General features: G+C 41.5%; 2 protein-coding genes across 17 annotated transcripts in view; both read right to left on the reverse strand.

Moving 5' to 3' along the window:
• LOC103389886 (probable ribonuclease ZC3H12C) overlaps nucleotides 1-6,810 on the reverse strand; it is a 14,504-nt gene extending 7,694 nt beyond the window's left edge. The window contains exon 1 of one of the 3 annotated variants that reach the window (XM_025062302.1): nucleotides 6,458-6,810. The gene's annotated coding sequence lies outside the window, so the exon portion shown is untranslated. Of the gene's footprint in view, nucleotides 1-3,806 lie in introns of all 3 variants that reach the window. The other 2 variants (XM_025062303.1, XM_008325509.3) reach the window with 2 other exon arrangements.
• Nucleotides 6,811-7,334: 524 nt separating this feature from the next.
• Nucleotides 7,335-19,788, reverse strand: part of LOC103389885 (mitogen-activated protein kinase kinase kinase kinase 4) — a 31,691-nt gene continuing 19,237 nt past the window's right edge. For 2 of the 14 annotated variants that reach the window (XM_017038623.2, XM_008325502.3), the window contains 18 exons: nucleotides 18,502-18,654; nucleotides 17,426-17,707; nucleotides 17,061-17,161; nucleotides 16,735-16,874; nucleotides 16,391-16,485; nucleotides 16,228-16,236; nucleotides 14,825-15,003; nucleotides 14,536-14,644; nucleotides 13,930-14,247; nucleotides 12,637-12,754; nucleotides 12,342-12,512; nucleotides 12,123-12,266; nucleotides 11,882-12,016; nucleotides 11,673-11,773; nucleotides 11,268-11,417; nucleotides 11,022-11,181; nucleotides 10,757-10,896; nucleotides 7,335-10,429 (listed from right to left, as the gene is read on the reverse strand). In XM_017038623.2, coding sequence (XP_016894112.1) covers nucleotides 10,346-10,429; nucleotides 10,757-10,896; nucleotides 11,022-11,181; nucleotides 11,268-11,417; nucleotides 11,673-11,773; nucleotides 11,882-12,016; nucleotides 12,123-12,266; nucleotides 12,342-12,512; nucleotides 12,637-12,754; nucleotides 13,930-14,247; nucleotides 14,536-14,644; nucleotides 14,825-15,003; nucleotides 16,228-16,236; nucleotides 16,391-16,485; nucleotides 16,735-16,874; nucleotides 17,061-17,161; nucleotides 17,426-17,707; nucleotides 18,502-18,654 — 2,589 coding nt within the window. In that variant the 3' untranslated portion in view covers nucleotides 7,335-10,345. Of the gene's footprint in view, nucleotides 10,430-10,756; nucleotides 10,897-11,021; nucleotides 11,182-11,267; nucleotides 11,418-11,672; nucleotides 11,774-11,881; nucleotides 12,017-12,122; nucleotides 12,267-12,341; nucleotides 12,513-12,636; nucleotides 12,755-13,929; nucleotides 14,248-14,535; nucleotides 14,666-14,824; nucleotides 15,004-16,227; nucleotides 16,237-16,390; nucleotides 16,486-16,734; nucleotides 16,875-17,060; nucleotides 17,162-17,425; nucleotides 17,708-18,501; nucleotides 18,655-19,788 lie in introns of all 14 variants that reach the window. The other 12 variants (XM_025062251.1, XM_008325501.3, XM_025062249.1 and 9 more) reach the window with 10 other exon arrangements.

Raw genomic sequence — 19,788 nt, forward strand, 5'->3', positions numbered from 1 at the left:
TATACACATATATATATATATATATATATATATATACATATATATATATATATATATATATATATATACACGCAAGAGGGTGGCTTATTTAAAAAAAGACAGTACAGCCGTTGGCTTTGAGGCTAATGGTTCCTCCTCTTCATGTTCTACCTGATAATTAAGCTCCATGTGCTTCTTCCCACTAGCCTGCTGAAGTGAAGAAACTCGTTAAAACGCTTGAGGCTTCACAGCCAATCACCTGGCCGCAAGATATGGGATCTGATTGGACTAATGTGATCAGCCTCACTGCACATGGATTTTTGTGAACCTTACTATTTAATTTTGGAACCACAATGTCATCATGACCCTGGTTTCAAGAGATAATGTTTACGCCCTGTGTGATTGTATATGGATAAACTGTATATACGTATACCTAGTTGATATGTTTAAGTGTATTTACATTGGTACACATATTTACAGTGATTTACATGAAAATTATTTGACTAATTGTTTTATATTATCAATATACTTCTGCCTTTTCCCTGCAATGCCCACATTTCCCCAATAGATGACGTAGAAAAGGCTAAAGGAATTTAAGCATTTTAGCCTTTATGAATGATTTTTACATTTAACTTAACTGCTCCTGACCCGGCCACCCCTGCCATTGTGGCCCACAAGTGAAAAAGTTTGCCGTGGCATAGAAGGTGAGGGGTAAGAGGAGGAATCCTCTGACGTTGGCTGCATTCTGCCATCTCACTGTTATATGTCACTATTTGTTCCACACTGGGCCTTTAAACCAGGAGTAACTAAAAACCTGGAATGCAACTTGATGCCATGCTACCAGAACAAAACAAACACACAAGGGATGACAACCAGAGAAAGTGACTAGAGCTGCTGAAGGTTTAGAGTCTGATAAGTGGGGTGGGGGATGGGTTTGGGGGGCCAGGGTGGCATTTTATGAAAAGTGGCTGCCTAGCAACCTGGCAGAGCTACTGTTGCTATGCTACAGCTGTTGAAGGCATTCTCATTTCCTTCCAAATGCCAAGAGAGCAGCAGTGTTCAGGCAGCGAAGGGGTTCTCACACACACATACACACATGCACACACACACACACACAAAGACTTGCGGGGGGGAGGGGCTTAAGTGTGCCTTGCTGGCAACCCACTCTGCTGTGCAACATAATAGACTGATACTATTCAAATGGTGGCCCCTGGGCCAAATCTGGCCCCACCAATCCTTCCACTCAGCCCACACCCAAAAATGAATTATTTTGCTACCATGTTACCCACCCATCTCCAAAAATAGTAGCATTTAGAGCACTAAGAGTTCAACTGCAAATGGCAACATGTGATATAAAATGTGTTATATGACAAAAATGAAAAGGTGAGGTGACACAGAAATATGAATAAAATAGAAAAAAAAATAAGAATAGGCAAGATTTTTTTTTTTATTTTCAACTTGCCATTGGACTGCACAGGCTAATCAAAGAATTTCTGCCTACATTGTTTTTCAAAATATATATACATACTGTATATACCACTTATTTCCGCTCCACAGTAGGACACAGTAAGATGAAGGGCCTAGCATTGTTTAGGGTTGTCAGTTGGAATTCTTCCCTTTTATAGGCAACTCCAGCAAACTGGGGACCAAATACAATCAATCACCACGTTGGCCAGGACGATTCATCTGACTTCTTTTTCAGGGTCCTAGGAGTGCTGAAGGTACGGACAAGGGTGTGTCCAACCTGAACAGTACTAGTCCATCACAGCATCAGTGACTGAGACAAACAACCATTCAAACTCACACTTAGACTTAAACGTATGGACAATTTAGAGTATCCTAGTAACATATTCCTGCATGTTTTCAAACCTTGGGAGGAAAGAGGTGGAAACCTACACACACAATGATAAAATTAAAACTCTCTAGTGAAAGCTCACCAGGGATCAAGCTGGGACCTTCTTGCTGCAGGACATGGGCAATAAACAGTTGTCAACCATGTGGGTCTGAGCTGCAACAATGAATTGATCATTTTATAAAAAGAAGAGTTTTTGATGAATGAAGACACTAGTATATAAACTTAAGTTTCTTAATTGATGGGCAGATTGTTTGTGTGCAGAACATTTTTAAAAAACCTCAAATAATTTGAGTATATTCATGAGTGTCTTTTAGAAGTATCTGGAAATAACATATAGCTTTTGAACTGAATAACTTACAATGACGTTGTTGATCAATCCATGAAGATAACTTTATTTGGAAGCGCTGTTTTGTTTATAGAAGCATATTTTTAAATTGAAATATTTCACAAGCATGACCAATGGAAAAAAGATGCCTACCAGAAAAACATTCACCACATAATATTTGCATTGCGTTACTTCCTCATTTCTTGAACTAGAAAACAACTAGATATGTAGGGAAGTGTGAAGGTCATCTGCCAAAATGCTTTGTCCTCCCATTTATGAAGTCGTTGTGACAAACAGGCAGCAGTAATGCAGCTGTTTGAACAACAAAAATGAAGAAGTGAATGTGTTGAACCATAAAGCTGCTAAACAATAACACGTCATTAAATCAATATTATCCTCCAAACTGTACATTAAAAAATGTAAAGTTGCAATATTGATTAATGTGTAACTGGTACAATTGGTGTGTACACCGTGTCTTGTAAAGTCAAGGTTTAAAATCTTCTAAAATCAAGTCCAAGCTTCTCTGTACCTTTGCGATAAATATGTATTTTTGATGCCATGTTTAACTTCAACTTTTTTCATTCAGCATATTTAGTGCTGACTTCTTATAAACGAACAGCTGAGCAACTGCATAACTGTATTTTCACACTTATTCATACAAATACACACACACATACACACAGCAGAACTGCAGTCTTTGAAAAAGACAGTGATGAATATGTAACAGTCATTACAGCACTTTGTATGTGGGAGCTTTTTGATAGTGTCTGACAGAGGGATCTGGGGGTGGGGGAGGGGTCAACGGTATTCTTCTGGTTGGGAAGTAGGAAGGTGTCTGGGTGGGTGGAGATGTCTGGTTGTGCATCGCTGCATGGTTGACAATGTGCAATACAGATTGAAAAAGGAGCCTGAATAATCAGTAGGGGCTGGGCTCTCCCCCCAGCAGCGGGACAACAGATGTCTGCTGAGTGGTTACTGAAAATCTACGTCGCCCCCTTGCACACACACACACACACAGCCAATAGAGTGACAAGAGAAGGGGGAGGACAGGACTGATATGTACTGTGTGTGTGTACAAATACACAAACACACACACACTCAGATGAACGTTGCAGAAGGTTTGCAAACCCATAGACGCACAAATAACCGCCAACTTAATGCGAGCTCAATATACACACACGCAGCTACACATGGTGTGAAGTACCACAAATTATCAGCACCAAATACAAAATAAACATCTTAAAAGTGAATTATATGATACAAAGACTTGATTTACAGATTATACTTTAGAATAATCAGTATTAATAATTCCGTATTGAACTGATCCTGATCCATTTCTTTTCAAGTTTGTTTTTGCGTTTAACTGCAGCTGGCTTCATTAAAATAGCAATTATGTCACAACGAGAAAGGAAAATACAGACAGAGCGCAGCGTTGCTAGAGATAAATACTACTAAAAACATCCACTGACAAAGTGTTTATGGGACATTTATTTTATTTTGCAAATTATTCTATACTCTACCATTGATAAAAATGTTTTAGTGTACAAGAACACCATAAGTACAGGTTAAGTTATGTTATGTTATGCAGCAAGTCTGTGTTTCTATAGCAAATTTAATTTAAGTCTAAAAAAACACATTTAAACTCACCAACAAAGGCAGCAGCAGATCAACAACTTCTGTGTGCAGGGACTTCGTGGAAACTGTGGTTTCCAGCCAGACGAAGCACAATCTGTCCTGTGCGTCACAGTTTCTCCAGGTGTATCACAGTCAGTTCTAAAAACCACAGACTAAAGACTCTTTGCTGACTGCCAACTTCCTCACATTTAACCTGACAGTTCAGGTTACCACGGCTGCTGTTATTACTCAGCAAATCCTAGTCTATGAGATGGAGCTCCAAACCAGAAGCACAAATTTAAAAAAAAGTTTACTTTTCACATCAGTCAGCAAATATTGCATTTAAAAAAAAAATTGTCAACACTTCCTTAAACTTCTCGGCATACTTTGATCCAGTTAAAGGAAATGAAACAAAAAAATCCACTCCAAAGCCACTAATTTCCAATTGCTTGTTAGTTTGAGCTGCAGCTGGAGCAAACAGCAACATCCAGTTGCAGAAGAGCTCTTCTGTCTTCTGTGTACTGGTGATGTCCTGGGCGGCAGGAGAAGTTGGACAATCAGCAGCAGAACAGATGGACCAACAATGTCTGTGATTCCCTCGTTTGGAGTGGCAGCTTCTCCACCAATCACAGCACTGAGGCCTTTTACAATGCGATGCTGGGACAGAAGGGGGGAGGAGGGGCGAGGCAGTGGGCAACTGCCTCCTTGTATCACCCAGTTTCCCCAAGGCACGCGTATATACACATACACACACACACACACACTCTAGTCGTCCTGCTTCTACCCCTGTGTGGCCGATGAATCAACGAGGGGTGGGCGTCCAAACAATAGAGCCACACAAAGGGAGGCTGGGGAGGGCAGCTGCAGCATGAGGGCTGCTGCTATTACAGCCCAGGGCAGCAGTGGAGAACACCTGGCTGCAGAGCGCCACAATCACCCTCCTCCCTTTGTGTAGGGCTGGGGGTGGAGGCTCCAACAGAAAGAAAAGAAGCGAGTCTGGCTGAAAGGACGCCGTGGCCTTTAAGAGAGTGCAGGAGGAAAAGGAGAGTGTGGCCTGACTGAAAGGCTCAAAGGAAGAGTGTGGGGGGCAAGGAACATCAAAAAAGTTTTACGTCCACATGAGGACCAGGAGGGGATGTGCTCCTCATTGTTGTGGCACACTTTGGGCAGATGACTCGGAAGCACAAATCTTTGCTTTTCGGCCTTTTATGTGACAGAGCCGGGAGAAATTTTAATGATTTGGATTTGCATTAATTAAAATATATATAAAGTATTATGATAATAACGACAATAATGCTATTTAAAGTATTTCTTATATTAAGAACTACTTCCCAAACATGTTTGGACCTATTTGGAGAAAGAGTGAATACACAATGTCTTCAACTGAACAACAATAACAGCAGGAAACACACTGTTGTTGTAGTAAAACTGATCAACCTTTAGGTATTATAAGACTGTAAAACTCATATATGCAGCAGAGGTTTCTTGGTAGCCTGTGTGTGATCAGCACAAAGTAAAATAATTTATTTTCACTTCGAGCCTGGTCAGAGAAACAACTGGTTGATTAAATAAGTATGAGGCTCTGAGTCATCTCACCAATCAGATAAGAGAATCAAGAGGAAAAAACACAGCAGCTGAGCGATAACACCATCCACAAACACAGACAGATGAGCGTGCTGTCGGCCATCTGTTGCAACAGACAGGTGTGTGCTGCTTCCCAGCAATGACAGAATGATCCTTTTTCACTTTGGAGGATGGGAAGTGTGCAACAAATTTAAGCTATGGTTGTCGACTACATAAATAGTTTAAAGGTAAGAAAAATTAGTAGTAGTATTTTTTTTTTAAATCCAACAACAACAATTACAACAGTATTTGTTGTAATTGAAAAAGTACTAAATTATAAAAGCCTCACAGTAGGCTGTTACACACAGCATGACCTCTCTGACCCCTTTCCTGACCCACAGACTGCTTCCTGTACTGAAAAAGGTAAATGACAGCCAAATGAGAGTTTATACTGAAGTACATTCAACATACAAATATGTAAATAAATTACTTTGACAAAAAAGTCATGTTGGGATTGTTATTTAAAGCAAACATACTTGCCAAAAAGTGTTTCATCTCAGGCAATCATTAATTTTGCACATAGAAGACTCAAAAACATTAACTGATGTTAATACTAGCTGATTTTACCCGTTTCAGGTATTTACAATTCCAATTGACCCACTGAGACCCACCATCTTAACTTTCCTTCTGTGTTGTCCTTCATTTTCTGACTCTACTTCTGACATATTTACTTTAGCCTCAAATCCTATAAAAGCAAAACGACCTAAGCTCTGAACGATACAATTTTCAGGAAAAATAATCACTTAGGTTGCAAATCGATGGAGAGTTAACCTCATTTTCCAAGTACTTTTGACTGACTTCCTTCGCCTCACACTACAACAATTCTTCCATTTTGACGGCAACACGAATGTACCAAAATTAACTATAAATAACTGTTTTCAAAGTAATCCTACAATTGTGCCTTCCCTGGCAAGGGAAAGGGAGAATGAGCCCGCACGGGAGGGTGCACGGTCACTGCACACAATCCCCGTCACGACCTCCCTGCAGCTTTCGCCGACACCAACCTGCGGCTGATTCCGCCGAGTGTGTCTGCTCTCTGGGGTTGTGGAGTGGGTACTCACCCGAAGCAGCAGACGCGCAGAACTCAACAGCTTCGTGACCAATGTAGAGCAAAGCGGCCTTCAAATGTTCCCATCACATACTGACGGTACAAAACATCCGGGCTGGACTGCAGCGTGACCCAGCTGAGCTGCGTCAATGCCGCTACACACAGCGAGGAGGTAACTTCCGCTTTAGCGTCGCTTCAATGTATTGACTAACGTTTAAATATGAAGGAAGCTTGTATACTGAAATACATTTTAATTATATGAGGACATTAAATACGTTATATGCGACACATTTATTGAGCAAACATTCTCTTTGTGTTAACCAAGTAAAAAGGGGCAACACAACGAGTACCCGGAAGTCGAATTCTGCATGAACGCAAACTCCCTTACGTAACTTCCGTTTTCCACTTTTAAAAAGTTTAAGATTTCGATAAATAATGTTAATACGTATTTCCAATTGAGTCATTTTGCTGTTTCCTGCATCTTTATAAATATGTATATCGTGTATATGGTTTTTAAATATTTAGTATTGTATTGTGGCGCGACTACACGTTTCATGAATTATACAGTTGTGCTATATTTTTGGTAAAATAGTTCTACATGACATCTACATCTTCGATATTTTGAGAATAATCGGATTTTCTTGTGTAGTTTAATGATTATTTCAATAAAAACGAGGATATGGAGTATAAAAATACGTTTACTTTCCTGTGACAACCCTGGGGAAAATTATATTGTATTTATCAATAAACTTATCAATAAAACAGTATATTCGACCAAAAATCTTTCGTAGTAGGTATAGTCAGAAATAACAATAGATTTAAGGAGTACAGCTTTAATTCCAACCTTCTACGTTTAAACATGTGATAAAAACAGTGTAGGACACCCACTGTAAATTACATTTCTTTTTATTCAATGAAAAAAAGACCTTCAGGAAAATACAGTAATTCCCATAGCACACACAGAGAGGACATAAATTAGAGGCATGGCAGAGAGACGATGTTTGAGGGGGGAAATGTCACATGGCAGGTAGAAAACATTTGATCCACACCAAACACAGCCGGAGGGCACACTGCACTAACCAGAATGTGAGTAAATCTGTTAAAAAAACAAAACAAAACAAAACCACACACTCTAAACTTGTGTATAACGTGATGTCAGTTTACGTTCATTACTCCAGTACACAAACGTCTAAATGATATTACAAAAGGAATAATAGAAAATACAAGAGAGGGGGGAAAACACCCCCAAAATGAACCATAAATATTTATATTGATGCACATTGGTTTAACAAAACGAGTTGCTCTTGTAAACATTGTCAACATAATTTTATTACAATAAAAAACACTGCAGTCGCATACTTGTCTGATGGGTTACACAACAAAAATGTAGAAACAAGACTAAAAACTAATTCCGAGTTTTTAAAAAATATGCTGCTTAGTTTTTGTCGTTGTAACACTGCAACACTGAACGTAGGATATTTAATTTCCCTTCCTTCTCTTTCAACGTCTTGTTTCCCATATGAAGACATCTGTCGGTTCCTCCACGAAAAAGTGAAGACACCACACTATCTGGACCAGTGAGAAGAATTTACCTGAAGAGGGCGGTGTGGTTTTCATTCAACATTTTTCCTCTCTTATTAGATAATTGCTGTACTACAGAACGGATGTGGCATTTTACCAGTCAAACATAAGGAGGATGTTCAACATATAGACAAAAAAACCAGAGAATCCGTGGATGACAGAGGAAGGACAGTAAAAACCAATGAGTGAAATTCCACAAATTAAGGATTTATTTCTCCAGTTAAAGGAATCTTTTCAGTCTAGTCTGAGGTAAGTGACTGAAAAACATTTTCATTGTTGAAGAAAATGTGTCTAATGTGAAGTCACATGACGAAATTTGGGTTTTTTCCAAATTATGCCTGAATGAACTCGTAAAATAAATGAAAGAAAAAATCCAAAGGTAACAGAATAATGAAAAAAAACCCAAGTGACAGCCAAATGTTTTCTAACCACACAAAAAGCAAATCCTTTAACTAATTACTGAGGGCTCAGGGTGTTGTTAATATTAGTTCAACTGAGACACTTCCAAGGCAACTATTAACTGCTCCCTGATGATTGGGGATCTGAGCAGTTGAGGCCGGAATCCTCAGCTATGGACAATCAATGTCGCCTTCTGTGTGTGGAGTGTCATGTTCAACGTTTCTACACAAATACACCTCAGTGACACGGATGCACATCATTCCCTTACTGTCATTTCTGCCCATCGGCCTCCATGCTACGTAAATGGCCATCTGCTAATTTTGCTAATTCACAGTTTTTCTAGCCCTACTTCTGACATTGTGATGTTAAAGGCAAAATCCACCTGAGGATAAATAACAGGTAACAGTGAAGAACATCACATTTCTGAGTCTGATTAGTTGTAGTAGACTGTTGTTAAAGCAGACTGTACCACAACACTGTAACTGGCTGAAATTGCAACAATCCACTGGTGGAAATTCTCCTGATATATCCTAACACACGAGAGTCTGATGATAAATAAGGTTGATTCTTCCTTTAAAACTCTTTTACAGGAGTGTCCTGTCTGCTTCTGCGTAATCGTTTGCAGCAAGTCACATAGCAAATATACAGTGTAGTTAAAAAAAAACAACAGGGCTATATTTGTTAATAACACCAAACATGCTGTCATAAACAGGGCTACTTGTGTCAGACATGACCTACAGTACTCGAGGCGATGTGTTTGGGAAAGTGTTGGGTTGAAGCCAGGAGAAGGTTGGTGTAGTTGGTTATGTACAAGCTGATCTCTAGTACCCTGTATTTCATGGAAAGATCAACAGAAGAAGGTCCTTAAAAAAAACAACCCCCATTTTTAGGGGAGAAAGGCCGACAAAGTGAAGACACAAGCAGTTCTACCAGTCAAGCCTCAATTAAGGTTTAAGGAAGGTTTGTGACTGTGGACTAGTGTTTTATCACGTGCTTGAAATGGAACTATCAAGGAGGGACAAAAGTTAAAGGTCCAGTGTGTAGCATTTAGATACACATAAATGTCCTTACAATAAGTCTGTTGCATGTACTTCAGACAAAGGTCTTGGTGTACAGAGAGACCAACATAAAATGACACTTTTCTCCAGCAGCCTATTGGACCAACTGTCTTGTGTCCGCGTTTGGAAGGAGAGGATCAGGTCATAAACGGAAAAGAACGTCTCTGTCAAGAAAACATCGAGAAAACCGGATGAGAAACCAATAAACCAAGTAAGCCATCATCAGCTGATGAGAATTGTCACCACCACAATTCTAGATACATCTCAGAGGGATGTTATGCCTGTGTGGAGACTAAACTGTACACAGTGGACCTTTAACCTGACCCACATCAGCTCTGGACTAAACACTGCTACATCTCTAAGTGTGGCACATCATCGTCATGTTTCACCTTGACGTCCCATCAGGATGAATGCTTTTTGTCCGTCACTCACATGCTTAACCATTCTCTCTTTTGCACATGTATGTGACTTTAATGTTTACTATGACACAAAGATTTACCGTCAACAGGCATTAGATCCCATGTCCAACAGAACAAGAGGACAAGTGGGTTCTGCTTAAGAGGGTTGGCAACGAAGCTGCAGGATTGAAGGGATTTTTTTGTGTTGGCAGAAGATATTTTAAGAGTAAAATGAGTGGACTGAGTGGACACACGCAACAACACACAGCCATCCTTGGATTATTTTCGTAAATACAGCACAATCTATTGGTTCGTTTGTTGTGGTTCCCTCCACACAGAGGCTTATGCAGCTCCGACTCCAGGCTGTTCTCATCTTCATCGGTGTTCGTTGTTGTCACAACCAGCATCTGTTGGTCACTTCTAAGGTGTGGTTGATAATGTTGGCGGGTTTTGTTTGACGTTCATCTACCAGCTCATGAGTGATGTGCGACCCAGGGTCATGAAGTACACCTGACTGGCACCTCCAGGCCGCACTGAGGCAAAGAAGACCTGACAGATGAGGGAACAAGTGTAAATGTTAGCTGTGTCCAAATTCAATCCATGAGAACCTTTCCTGTCTGCCCTGGCAACCATGTTCTCCATGTGAGGAAGCCTAGCGTGTTTAAGGATTGTTTTCTCAGCAGGGAACAACATGAACAACAGTCAGACTGGCTGACTTTTTGAATAATTGCTTTAATGTGTGTGTGGTTTGTGTTTAGTCGATTAGAACGTGGGAGGACGTAAGAATGGAAACATAACACTGTCAGATACAATGATTTGAACTACAGTTTTGGAGTGCAAAAGTTAAAACCTTTCAATATACATTAGTGTTCTCACCTTGTCATTCCTTTCACACAGGAACTTGAGTCTCTGTGCCCTCTTGTGCATGAAGACACCGTCCAGATGTCCTGTCTCCACAGAGCGGATCTCTATAGCCTTCTCACCCCAGCCCATGATCTGGTTTGACCTAATGTAGGCTGAACAAACGCAGTGTGGAGACTGATGTAACTGTTGTAAAACTAAGTCAGTCAAAAAGAAACCTTTTTTTTTTTTTTCTGTCATGAACCATATTGTACTGTGGCGTCTTGTCTTAAATACGTACCCACTGAAGTCGGCATCTCTCCCCACTGCAGCACCACGTCCTTGGTGATGCGTCCATAAGTGTTGACATAAACACCCTCATCTTCGTAACACACAAGCAGCTCAATTCCATCAGTGTTTGGTAAGATGATAATGGCATGGCACTGGATGCTGGTTTGGATCTGTGGAGGAGAAGAAATGGTTCAAGTTCAACGATGAGTTACAGGACAAAAAACAGTAGTTTTGAATAATTTAGTGGAGTTCTTACATGTGTGGGCAGGTAGATGTCATACACAGCCCCAGAGTCCACATCCACGGCATGGAAGCCAGAGCTGGACCCATAGATGACCTTCAACCTCTGACCCTCTTCTACCGTTAGATCAACCAACAGAGGCTTGTGCACCAGATCACCAAAAGACTAAAGACACACAGTGAAGTAAGTACAGCGTCAGCCACAGTTGGTGTCCAACAACCAAACATGACAAATAAGTGTTTTGACCCATAATGACTGATGCACTAAAACTGGTGGGAATAACATTAAAGAAATTTTGTTTTATCAGAACAGATAATTCTGTAATGTAACTTCTTTACTAACCCAGGTACTTTTTCAGAGAAGTAAGAAGTTTTACTTTTTTGAAGTAACAAACTTAAACTGCTGATAAAACACACTTACTTTAAAGGCCATGAACTTATGGTACGGCTTTGGAGCCCAGGCATAAACCTCCACAGAATTCTTCAAGGCCAGCACCAAGAACTTAATTCTCTCATACTTCACTGCAAAAGACAGAGCAGTTTAAAGGTGCTGCCACCTGAACTTAACTTTACCACACAATGTTAGTCAAGTTAAACTTCTCCTTAAATGCAGTGGATAATGACACCTACCGACTTTATAGTGGACGCAGCCCTCCAGGTCGCCCACGTTGACCCAACCTTGCTTCTTCTCTACCTCAGGGTCGTTGTGCAAAATCTTGTTCCTGAGCCATGACAGGTAGTAAACACGCAGCTTGTTCTTTTTACCTGCAGGTGGAGCAGCACGAGACAACACACCTCTGTCAGAACACTCACTTGTTGTTTCATTGTAAAGTGTGTTTATATTAAACACAAAGTAACATTGGCTGTCTACCTGATATGGTGACCAGGACGTTGAGTCCCTCCAGAACATCCATCTGTTGGATTCGCCGTCTGCTGATCAATGGGTAGACTTTTCCCTGACCACTTCGGTCCAGCAGCATCAGACCACTCTCTGTCCCCACTAGCAGGTTCACCCCTGAAACAGTAACAGATAAAACATAAGCACGAGTAGAAAAGATGTTCACCAAAATGTCAATAGTCTTACACTTACCCCAGAGAGCGGCACAGAGGATTTCAGAGTTAAACCTCTTCTTGTACTTTCTAATCTCTGGTGTGTCACTGGGTGGACGAGTGTTTACCGGATTGACGTTGACAACTGAGCCCTTTCGAGACGGATCGGCTCTCAGTGGGTCCATCAGGCGTCCATCTTGCCCAAATCCGGCTACAGGAAACACAGTTCACCATTTGTGATTGTTGAAAGATCTCCAAAAGCAATTTGTTGTGAGAAATGCAATAATGTGTAATAATGTTTCATATTTTTAATATTATTTATTTATTTTAAATACCCATGTTGTTGAGAGAGCTGCCGCTGGAAGGAGAGATCTGAAGAAGACGTGGGTCAATGAAGGGGGTGAAGGAGGAGGAAGACTTGTGTTTGGACATGGAGTTGTTCTCTGACTGGGACTGAAAGGTATTTGTTAGAATTAGACACATAATTACATAATTACACATAAGACCCCAAATAACTGAAACTTTAGCCACAAGAGTAGAAACAGACGAGTTATTCTGCCTTCAGATGTAGCCAAGAAGACTTGATTCATTTATTTTTAACTGAGACAAAATAACTTGTTTGTGGAGTTAAACCACAACAGAAACATGAACTACAGTTCTGTCTGTGAGAGCTAATAAAACATTTTATAACAAACAGAGGGAAGAAAAAAGTTGTCACAACCAAACAGCAAAGACAACGTGCAGTGGTGTTAGTGGTTTGTTAAGTGTGAAAGGTAAATTGTGATTCAAGCCCTGTGAAGAGAGAAAACAAAAAACATCTGCTTCTAACAAAACAGGAGCAGAGAAGATGGAAAAGTCCTGCACCATGGTCCTGACTGCTTTATAGAAACGTCAGAGACGAGCACCAGAGCTGCTACAACTCCTTACAAAAGGTGTTTCTGCAGTTCATCCAGGGAAGACCAAGGTTTGATTGACCTGACAACGTTCTACCACCAGGAGGCGCCAGTGTTAGCAGAGAAGAGCAGGAGGAAGGGAAGGCGCAGCCACAAAGCAGACTTAAACCAGATGCAGGCAGGACAGTAGGGGCAAAGAGAGTTAGAGTGAAGGGAGAGAGGGGGGAGGCAGGGGAAGACGGGGAGAGGGTCCAACAATCTAAGACTGGACGGTGAGTGGGTATAATCTTGGTATGCATTCCTCACTGGAACGTTTTTCAGTGTTTTATTATATTTGTTAAGCTGAAAGTTGTAACTACTTCAGGAGTTGAACCACTGAAGTAAAAAAAAATACTTTTGCAACACTGGGGTAATTCTTTCAAGGTTTGTAATACTGAAAATAGCAGGATAGCAGAACCTACTTACCAGCATTAAATACTTAGGATTTTTTTTAGAATTCTCCCAATAAAGGTAAAACCACTATGGCGTCTTTATTAGTAGTACTTTTTTTCAGAATTGTATCACAATGTTTGTACTTTCCTAGAATAATCACAAAACCCCTCACTGATCATAAGTTCAAGCTAAAGTAGCAACAAGGTGAACACAGCTGAATCATCTGTCCTGCCTGTGCAGGCGTCGCCACCTGTCACCGTCCAATCTATTACTGTTGACCTGGTGGACATGAGGGGGACATACCTCTATGGCAGTGAGCTTGTCCAAGGGGGTCTGTGGGGACATGGCAGGACTGGCATGGCTAGATGATGAGGGGAAGGAGGATGAGGAGGAGGAGGAGGGAGGCATGGAGGAGGAGGTGGAGGAAGGAGGGTGATGGCTCTGCTGGATAAGGTCTGGAAGGTGGTGTATGCGACCTGGGTAGCCATTTTTCTCTAGCAGCCCGTGACTGGGGGGCAGTGGCAGCCCAAGGCTGTGGGCAGAGGCAGAGCCAGAGCCAGAGCCAGAGCCGGCTGAAGCAGAGGCCGAGAGACTGACCAACCGCTTAATTTCAGCAGTGCTCTGGAAGCAAAAACAAGCAAACTGTGGGCTCCGGCAGGAAGGTGGAGAGAGGATGGAGGTGACTGCAGCTTTACGACATAATTATACTTATTTCACATTCACATAAATTCATTACAGATTAATCAGAGAGCTGTCATTCCAAGACATTTGCAGCGACTCATGACATCCACATCAAGTCATTAGGTCTCTGCATGTTGGATAAAACTTTTATTTCCATATCTGGCTCTGAAATCAGTCTGCAGTGACTGCAATTGAACACAAATTTAAAAGATGTGTTTTATCTCCTACCTGTCTGATGACCAGAGTGCCGTCCTTGGAGGGTGTAGTCACTTGTTCATTCTCAGAATCCTCCACCAGCATTGTCTTGGCCGACTCCGTCTCCCCATTACTCAGCCTCCTGCGGAAGCCATGAGGAAATCTGATGTCCATAACCAGACCAGTGTTAATGGTCATGCAGTGAAGTCATGCACAGCTCAAAAATGTACAACTGACGGGGGTTTCATGTCATAAGCATAAACAGGCTCAACCCACAGATTTGACAAAGTTCAAACTTCAATCTACAAGATCCTAGACTTACCCAGCTCTAGAATCCTCTGCTCCTGAGGTTGACTCCTCTCCCGCCTCCTGATCCACCTCCTCATCATCTTCCTCGTCAGTGGTGCCCGACTCCTCGCTGGAGGAGGAGTAGTCGGTGACTTTGTGAGGAGGCCGCACATCATCTACAGCACGGAGCTCCTTGGCGAGAGCAGTCAGGTCCTGAAAGGAACAAGGGTGAGGTCTTAGAAATGCCAAGTGTTTGACCAAGATATTTAAAGAGACTGTTTAATGTGGTTCTGTGAGACATTGACACAAAACACGTGCAGTGATGGCCTCACAGTCTGATTTCACTATAACATGGCCTTCAATAGGAAAACAAAGAGCACTATCCTACACTTTCTTGGGATGTTGTTTTCTACTTTGTCCTGCTGTTAGACCACCTTCTGTTGAAAGATTAATTAAGTGGCCATTTCTCTGACTTTATTATTATTTTATCTGCACAGATACTTTTTTAATAATGGTATTCTTTGAGGAAATATGATCACAGAAATAAATCCCATCCTCTTATGTTTCCTCTAAACAAACACTTTTTCCTCAGTAACTGAGGACTTTACATTCTCCTCTCGTCCAAAGAGAATAAAAAACCTATGACATTACACTACATACCACTTAAACCTACATTTTTGATATTCTCTTTGTTGACTTGGGTCCGTGACACAAACCAATTCCTTCAGTAACTGAAGAATCTGAACACAATGAACTGTAGCTCTCATCTTTCATTGAGTTAAAATCTCTGTTATTTCTGTTATTTCCTAGTTTGGTGCAGAGCAGCTTTTAGTATCCAGCAGGAAAAATATCTCTAAAAGTGAGATGGCATATTTGAGACATCAACACCTTCTCCAACTTTACCTATGAGACATCTCAACCTGTGAGTTTTTTGGTGAGGTAAAAGAGTTAGGTTGAGTTAGGTTGGCTTTCAGGTTGCCATGGCAGCAGGGTTTTTCACACAGCAGTTTAAGCAGTCAGTGCTGTTTGTGTTGAGGCAACACATTAATGGACTTTCTTAAAAAATAATCAAACTCTTTACGGTCTAATATTGTCTTGTATGTTCAGTAAAAGGCAGGGAAGATTAAAAGTCTTTCAGGCAAGTACAAGGCAACAAAAGCAGTGCGTTTGCATTCAAATCCAGCCACATTCAAATTAAGGATCAGGAAGCAGGTGCAGAGCGTGTAACCCTTCCAGTGCCGTGTGGGTTTTTGTCAGTGTCAAGCAATATAATTGTGCAGGCATGAGGGAAACTGCCAGCACAAGGTGATTATGTTACATTCCTGAATGAATTCATACACGTGAATTTAGCCTTAACATCACATTTTAGAACGTGGTGCAATAAGTGGTGCAGGCATGACTGAGATGTGACAGTGTGATCTCATTTAACAATCTTACCACATCACCCTAACGTAGACGCCCAGAATCCCAATCACCAACCATCACACACATCAGGTGGTGGAATTACAAGAAAACATAAAAATAAATGACAAGTAGAATAGAAAAAAAAAAGAAAAAGAAACATCTGAGTGAGCTTTAAGTTTAACAATGGTGGACTTACCGCAGGTCGAGTCGGCCTGACCAGGTTCTTTTCATCTTGTTTTTTGGAAACATTTTCTGGTCTTTGGAGAGGAGATCCTTCAGATTTGGAGGAAGCTTGGAGAAGAAAAGAGAGAATAAAACTCAGAAGCGTGTATTTCTTTCTAAATAAAGGAGAAAAGAGGGTTTTTTTTTCAAATAGTTTCTTCATAAATGTATATTTATTGTATAAATATTATTTCAATGTTAACCTAAGACTTTTAGTTAATGAAGGGAGACACAGTATGGTGACAGCAAGATTGCCCTTAATGAATCCAGATAAACCAATGGTGAGTAAATGGTGATGTGCAGCTGTGTGTACAATACCAGGGGACTCACAACGGGGCCTGAAGCGGTCCGCAGGACTGGCCTGAGCGCTGGAGTTGGAGGAGCCAGAGGAACTGCCACTGCCGGGTCGAGGCTGCAGCTTCTCCACGCGGTCCCACAGAGGGCGCTGCTCCACATTACTGCAAGAAGAATCACAGTCACAGGAAGTCTCAGGTGAGACAGGTGAAATTTATACAATCAATGCTAAACCACATCTCCCAAAGCCTAGATAACTTTTGAAACATGCAGTTTTGAATGTGTGCGTCTTCAAATAAAGTCCAAAATCATTTGCACAAGAAAGTATTGAAAAACACCTCTTTACTAACCTTCCAGCAATCCTCTGCACCCCCTGGTTTCCAGTCTGTGATGGCAAAGGAGACTCTCTGCGGGACAGCACTGGAGACCTGGATGTAGTCCTCACTGGTACCTGCAGGGGACACATTAGGAAACAAGTCTTAGCCATCAGATGTGTATGTGTGTGCAGTAGCAATCACTGATAGAAAAACATCTTCCAAACCTGCCAAGTCAAACAGAACACGTCAAGGTTGTATTGAAAGGGTAAAAAAAATACTGTAGATAAACTTGCTACTGTTGTTAAAACGTAGCAGTGTTTGAATGAAAGATGGGAAGATAAAGCAGAGCAAGAAAGAAACGGTCAAGGACACAAATTGGGACCTCATCAGTTCCTTACCTTGGGTGGCACCTCCTCAATGCTAGACTGGTGCTCAACCCTGGTCTGGGCCTGAGGGTGGTGGTGGTGGGGTGGTTGGGGCTGGGGGTCAGTGCGTGCAGGTGATGGGTGGTGGTGGTGATGGTGGGGGTCCTGGGAGCGCAGCTGGAGTTGAGCAATGCTAGAGGTCACACTGCCAGATTCACTGAAGGACTGGGAGCGAGACACAACAGGAGGAGGAGGAGGAGGAGAGGGAGCAGCGCTGTTGCTGCTTTTTAGAGCAGCAAGGTGGGACCACTGGACCTTCAGGGGAGGGCAAGAGGGAGGGAAAAGGAGGACAGGAGGAGGAGGGGGAGGAGGTGAGACACAAGGGAATAAGTGTGTTTCTCTTCACATTGTTGTGGGTAAATACATAAAATACAAACACCCTTGTTTAGTATGAAGAGGTGGAGGCTGGTAGATAAGATTATTTTTTTAATTAAGTGAATTATTTGTCATTGTGACACAGCACACCACTGGACACACAATGAAATGCGACCGCAGTATTTAACCCATCACCAAAGTCAGCAGGAGGCAGCTTTAAGTGCCCGGGGAGCAGTGTGTGGGGACGGTGGCATCCTCAGAGCACCTCAGTGGCAACCTTCCGAAACCAAGTTCGCTTCCTTAACCACTAAGCAACCACTGCACCCCCAGGAGTCCTGGACTCGAGTACTCTTGGTACTGCTATATTTTTGTCATACTTGCAAAAACAGTAGGCAGCTAGAGAGTTATGTTTTGTCTAAAAATATAAGTTTGAATCAGGTTGATTTGATCAATTTTCTTATATTAGCTATCAATTTAAAAAAAAATCCACATTTTTCCTGGTACGAAGCTTATTTGACATGTTTCTCTTACTGATCTTTCAAGGTTTAGATGACAGACAGTCTGCTGTTTTTGCTATCAATATTGTCTTCCTGACAAAATTTAGAGATGATATGAGGTTTAAACGTTGCCAGTTGGATCTGAGAAATGATAAACATACACACTGTGTCAGAAAAGCTGAACCAACGAAGGAGAAGCAAGGCAAAAGGACATAGGTCACAGGAGGGAGGAGTTACCTGAGGCTCCATTGGTCGCTGCATGGCTGGGGCCTCAGAGGAGGAGCTACCATTGGAGAACGGTTCAGAGGAGCGGGGAGGCAGAGGGGGCTGCTTGGGAGGAGGGGCAGCCTGAGGAGATCCCTGAATGTTCTTACGGTACCGCTCATCAGCCTATAGGGGAGGTGGGGGATTGGGTTGTACAGGACAAAGATGGAATGAGTACATGAAAAAACCATTCACTGTTTGAACTAATAAGTAAGAGAGATGTATTTAACCAAGCACAGAGAGGAGCTTTTCATTCTCCTGGTTCCAATCTCCTTGCATTTCTCAGCATCAGAAACCATCATATGTTTTGAATTGACAATCAAATACAACGAGAGGAACGTGTGATGTCAATGGCGTTACACATGCTTAATGCAGCCGCACAGACACAAGTATGTGTGGACAGAGAGGAGCAGAGACAGTGTTCATCTCAAACATCCTAAGGTGTTGGTTCATAAACGGAAGAAACAAGGTTGTTGTTAATGACATCGAACAGATGACCACACAGCTCATGAAGCCATGTGTTAGTCCAGGCCTCAGACATCCACATGCAAATGACCCTATTCACAGAGTCAATGAAACAAAGGACATTTGACAGGTTGGCCTCCGAGATATTCAAAAAAACCCTACAGTTCTGTTGGAGCAGAGATGTTTTTACACCACAGACCAGTTTCATGTCAGCCAATATTCTGACAGAACAGTCGGCAAGGTGCAGTGAAAATAAAGGCAAAAAGATAAAAACAATATTAAAACAAAGGAGAACACTTAAGAAGTAAAGCTCACCAGTAACCATTGCATATTAATCAGTATAACTCACAGTGTGTCTGGAGGTGTTTGTAATTGGAGAGACAATTTTTCATTTTCAAAATAATAGCTGTATCTATTTTTTTTTTCTACAGCCCAGTGTTCAAAGGATCGATCGTGGCCCAGTGGTTGACAACCACCAGTATCAAAACCTTATAAAAGAAAGGCTAAACATTTTTTTAAAAAAATCTCTATGACCATTGTGGGGATAAACTTCCAAATGTATTTTCGTTTGTGTTCCAGGCCTTGATTTGAGTTGGTTTGTCAAGAGACCGTTGTCTTTGACAGGGAAAGATAAAACTCATCACATATTTTTAAAACTGAGCCAGAAAAGCTTCATATCTCCGGAGACATTAACAAGTTTGGAAAGATTTTGTAAATTAAATTGATATTGATAAGGAACAGTGACAGGAAATTATGGTGCCATGCCTTGACCGAGGCCGTGTAAAGACAAGCGAG

This window comes from Cynoglossus semilaevis, chromosome 14 (genome assembly GCF_000523025.1).
Source record: "Cynoglossus semilaevis isolate Cse_v1.0 chromosome 14, Cse_v1.0, whole genome shotgun sequence".
In the NCBI taxonomy this organism is placed as follows: domain Eukaryota; kingdom Metazoa; phylum Chordata; class Actinopteri; order Pleuronectiformes; family Cynoglossidae; genus Cynoglossus; species Cynoglossus semilaevis.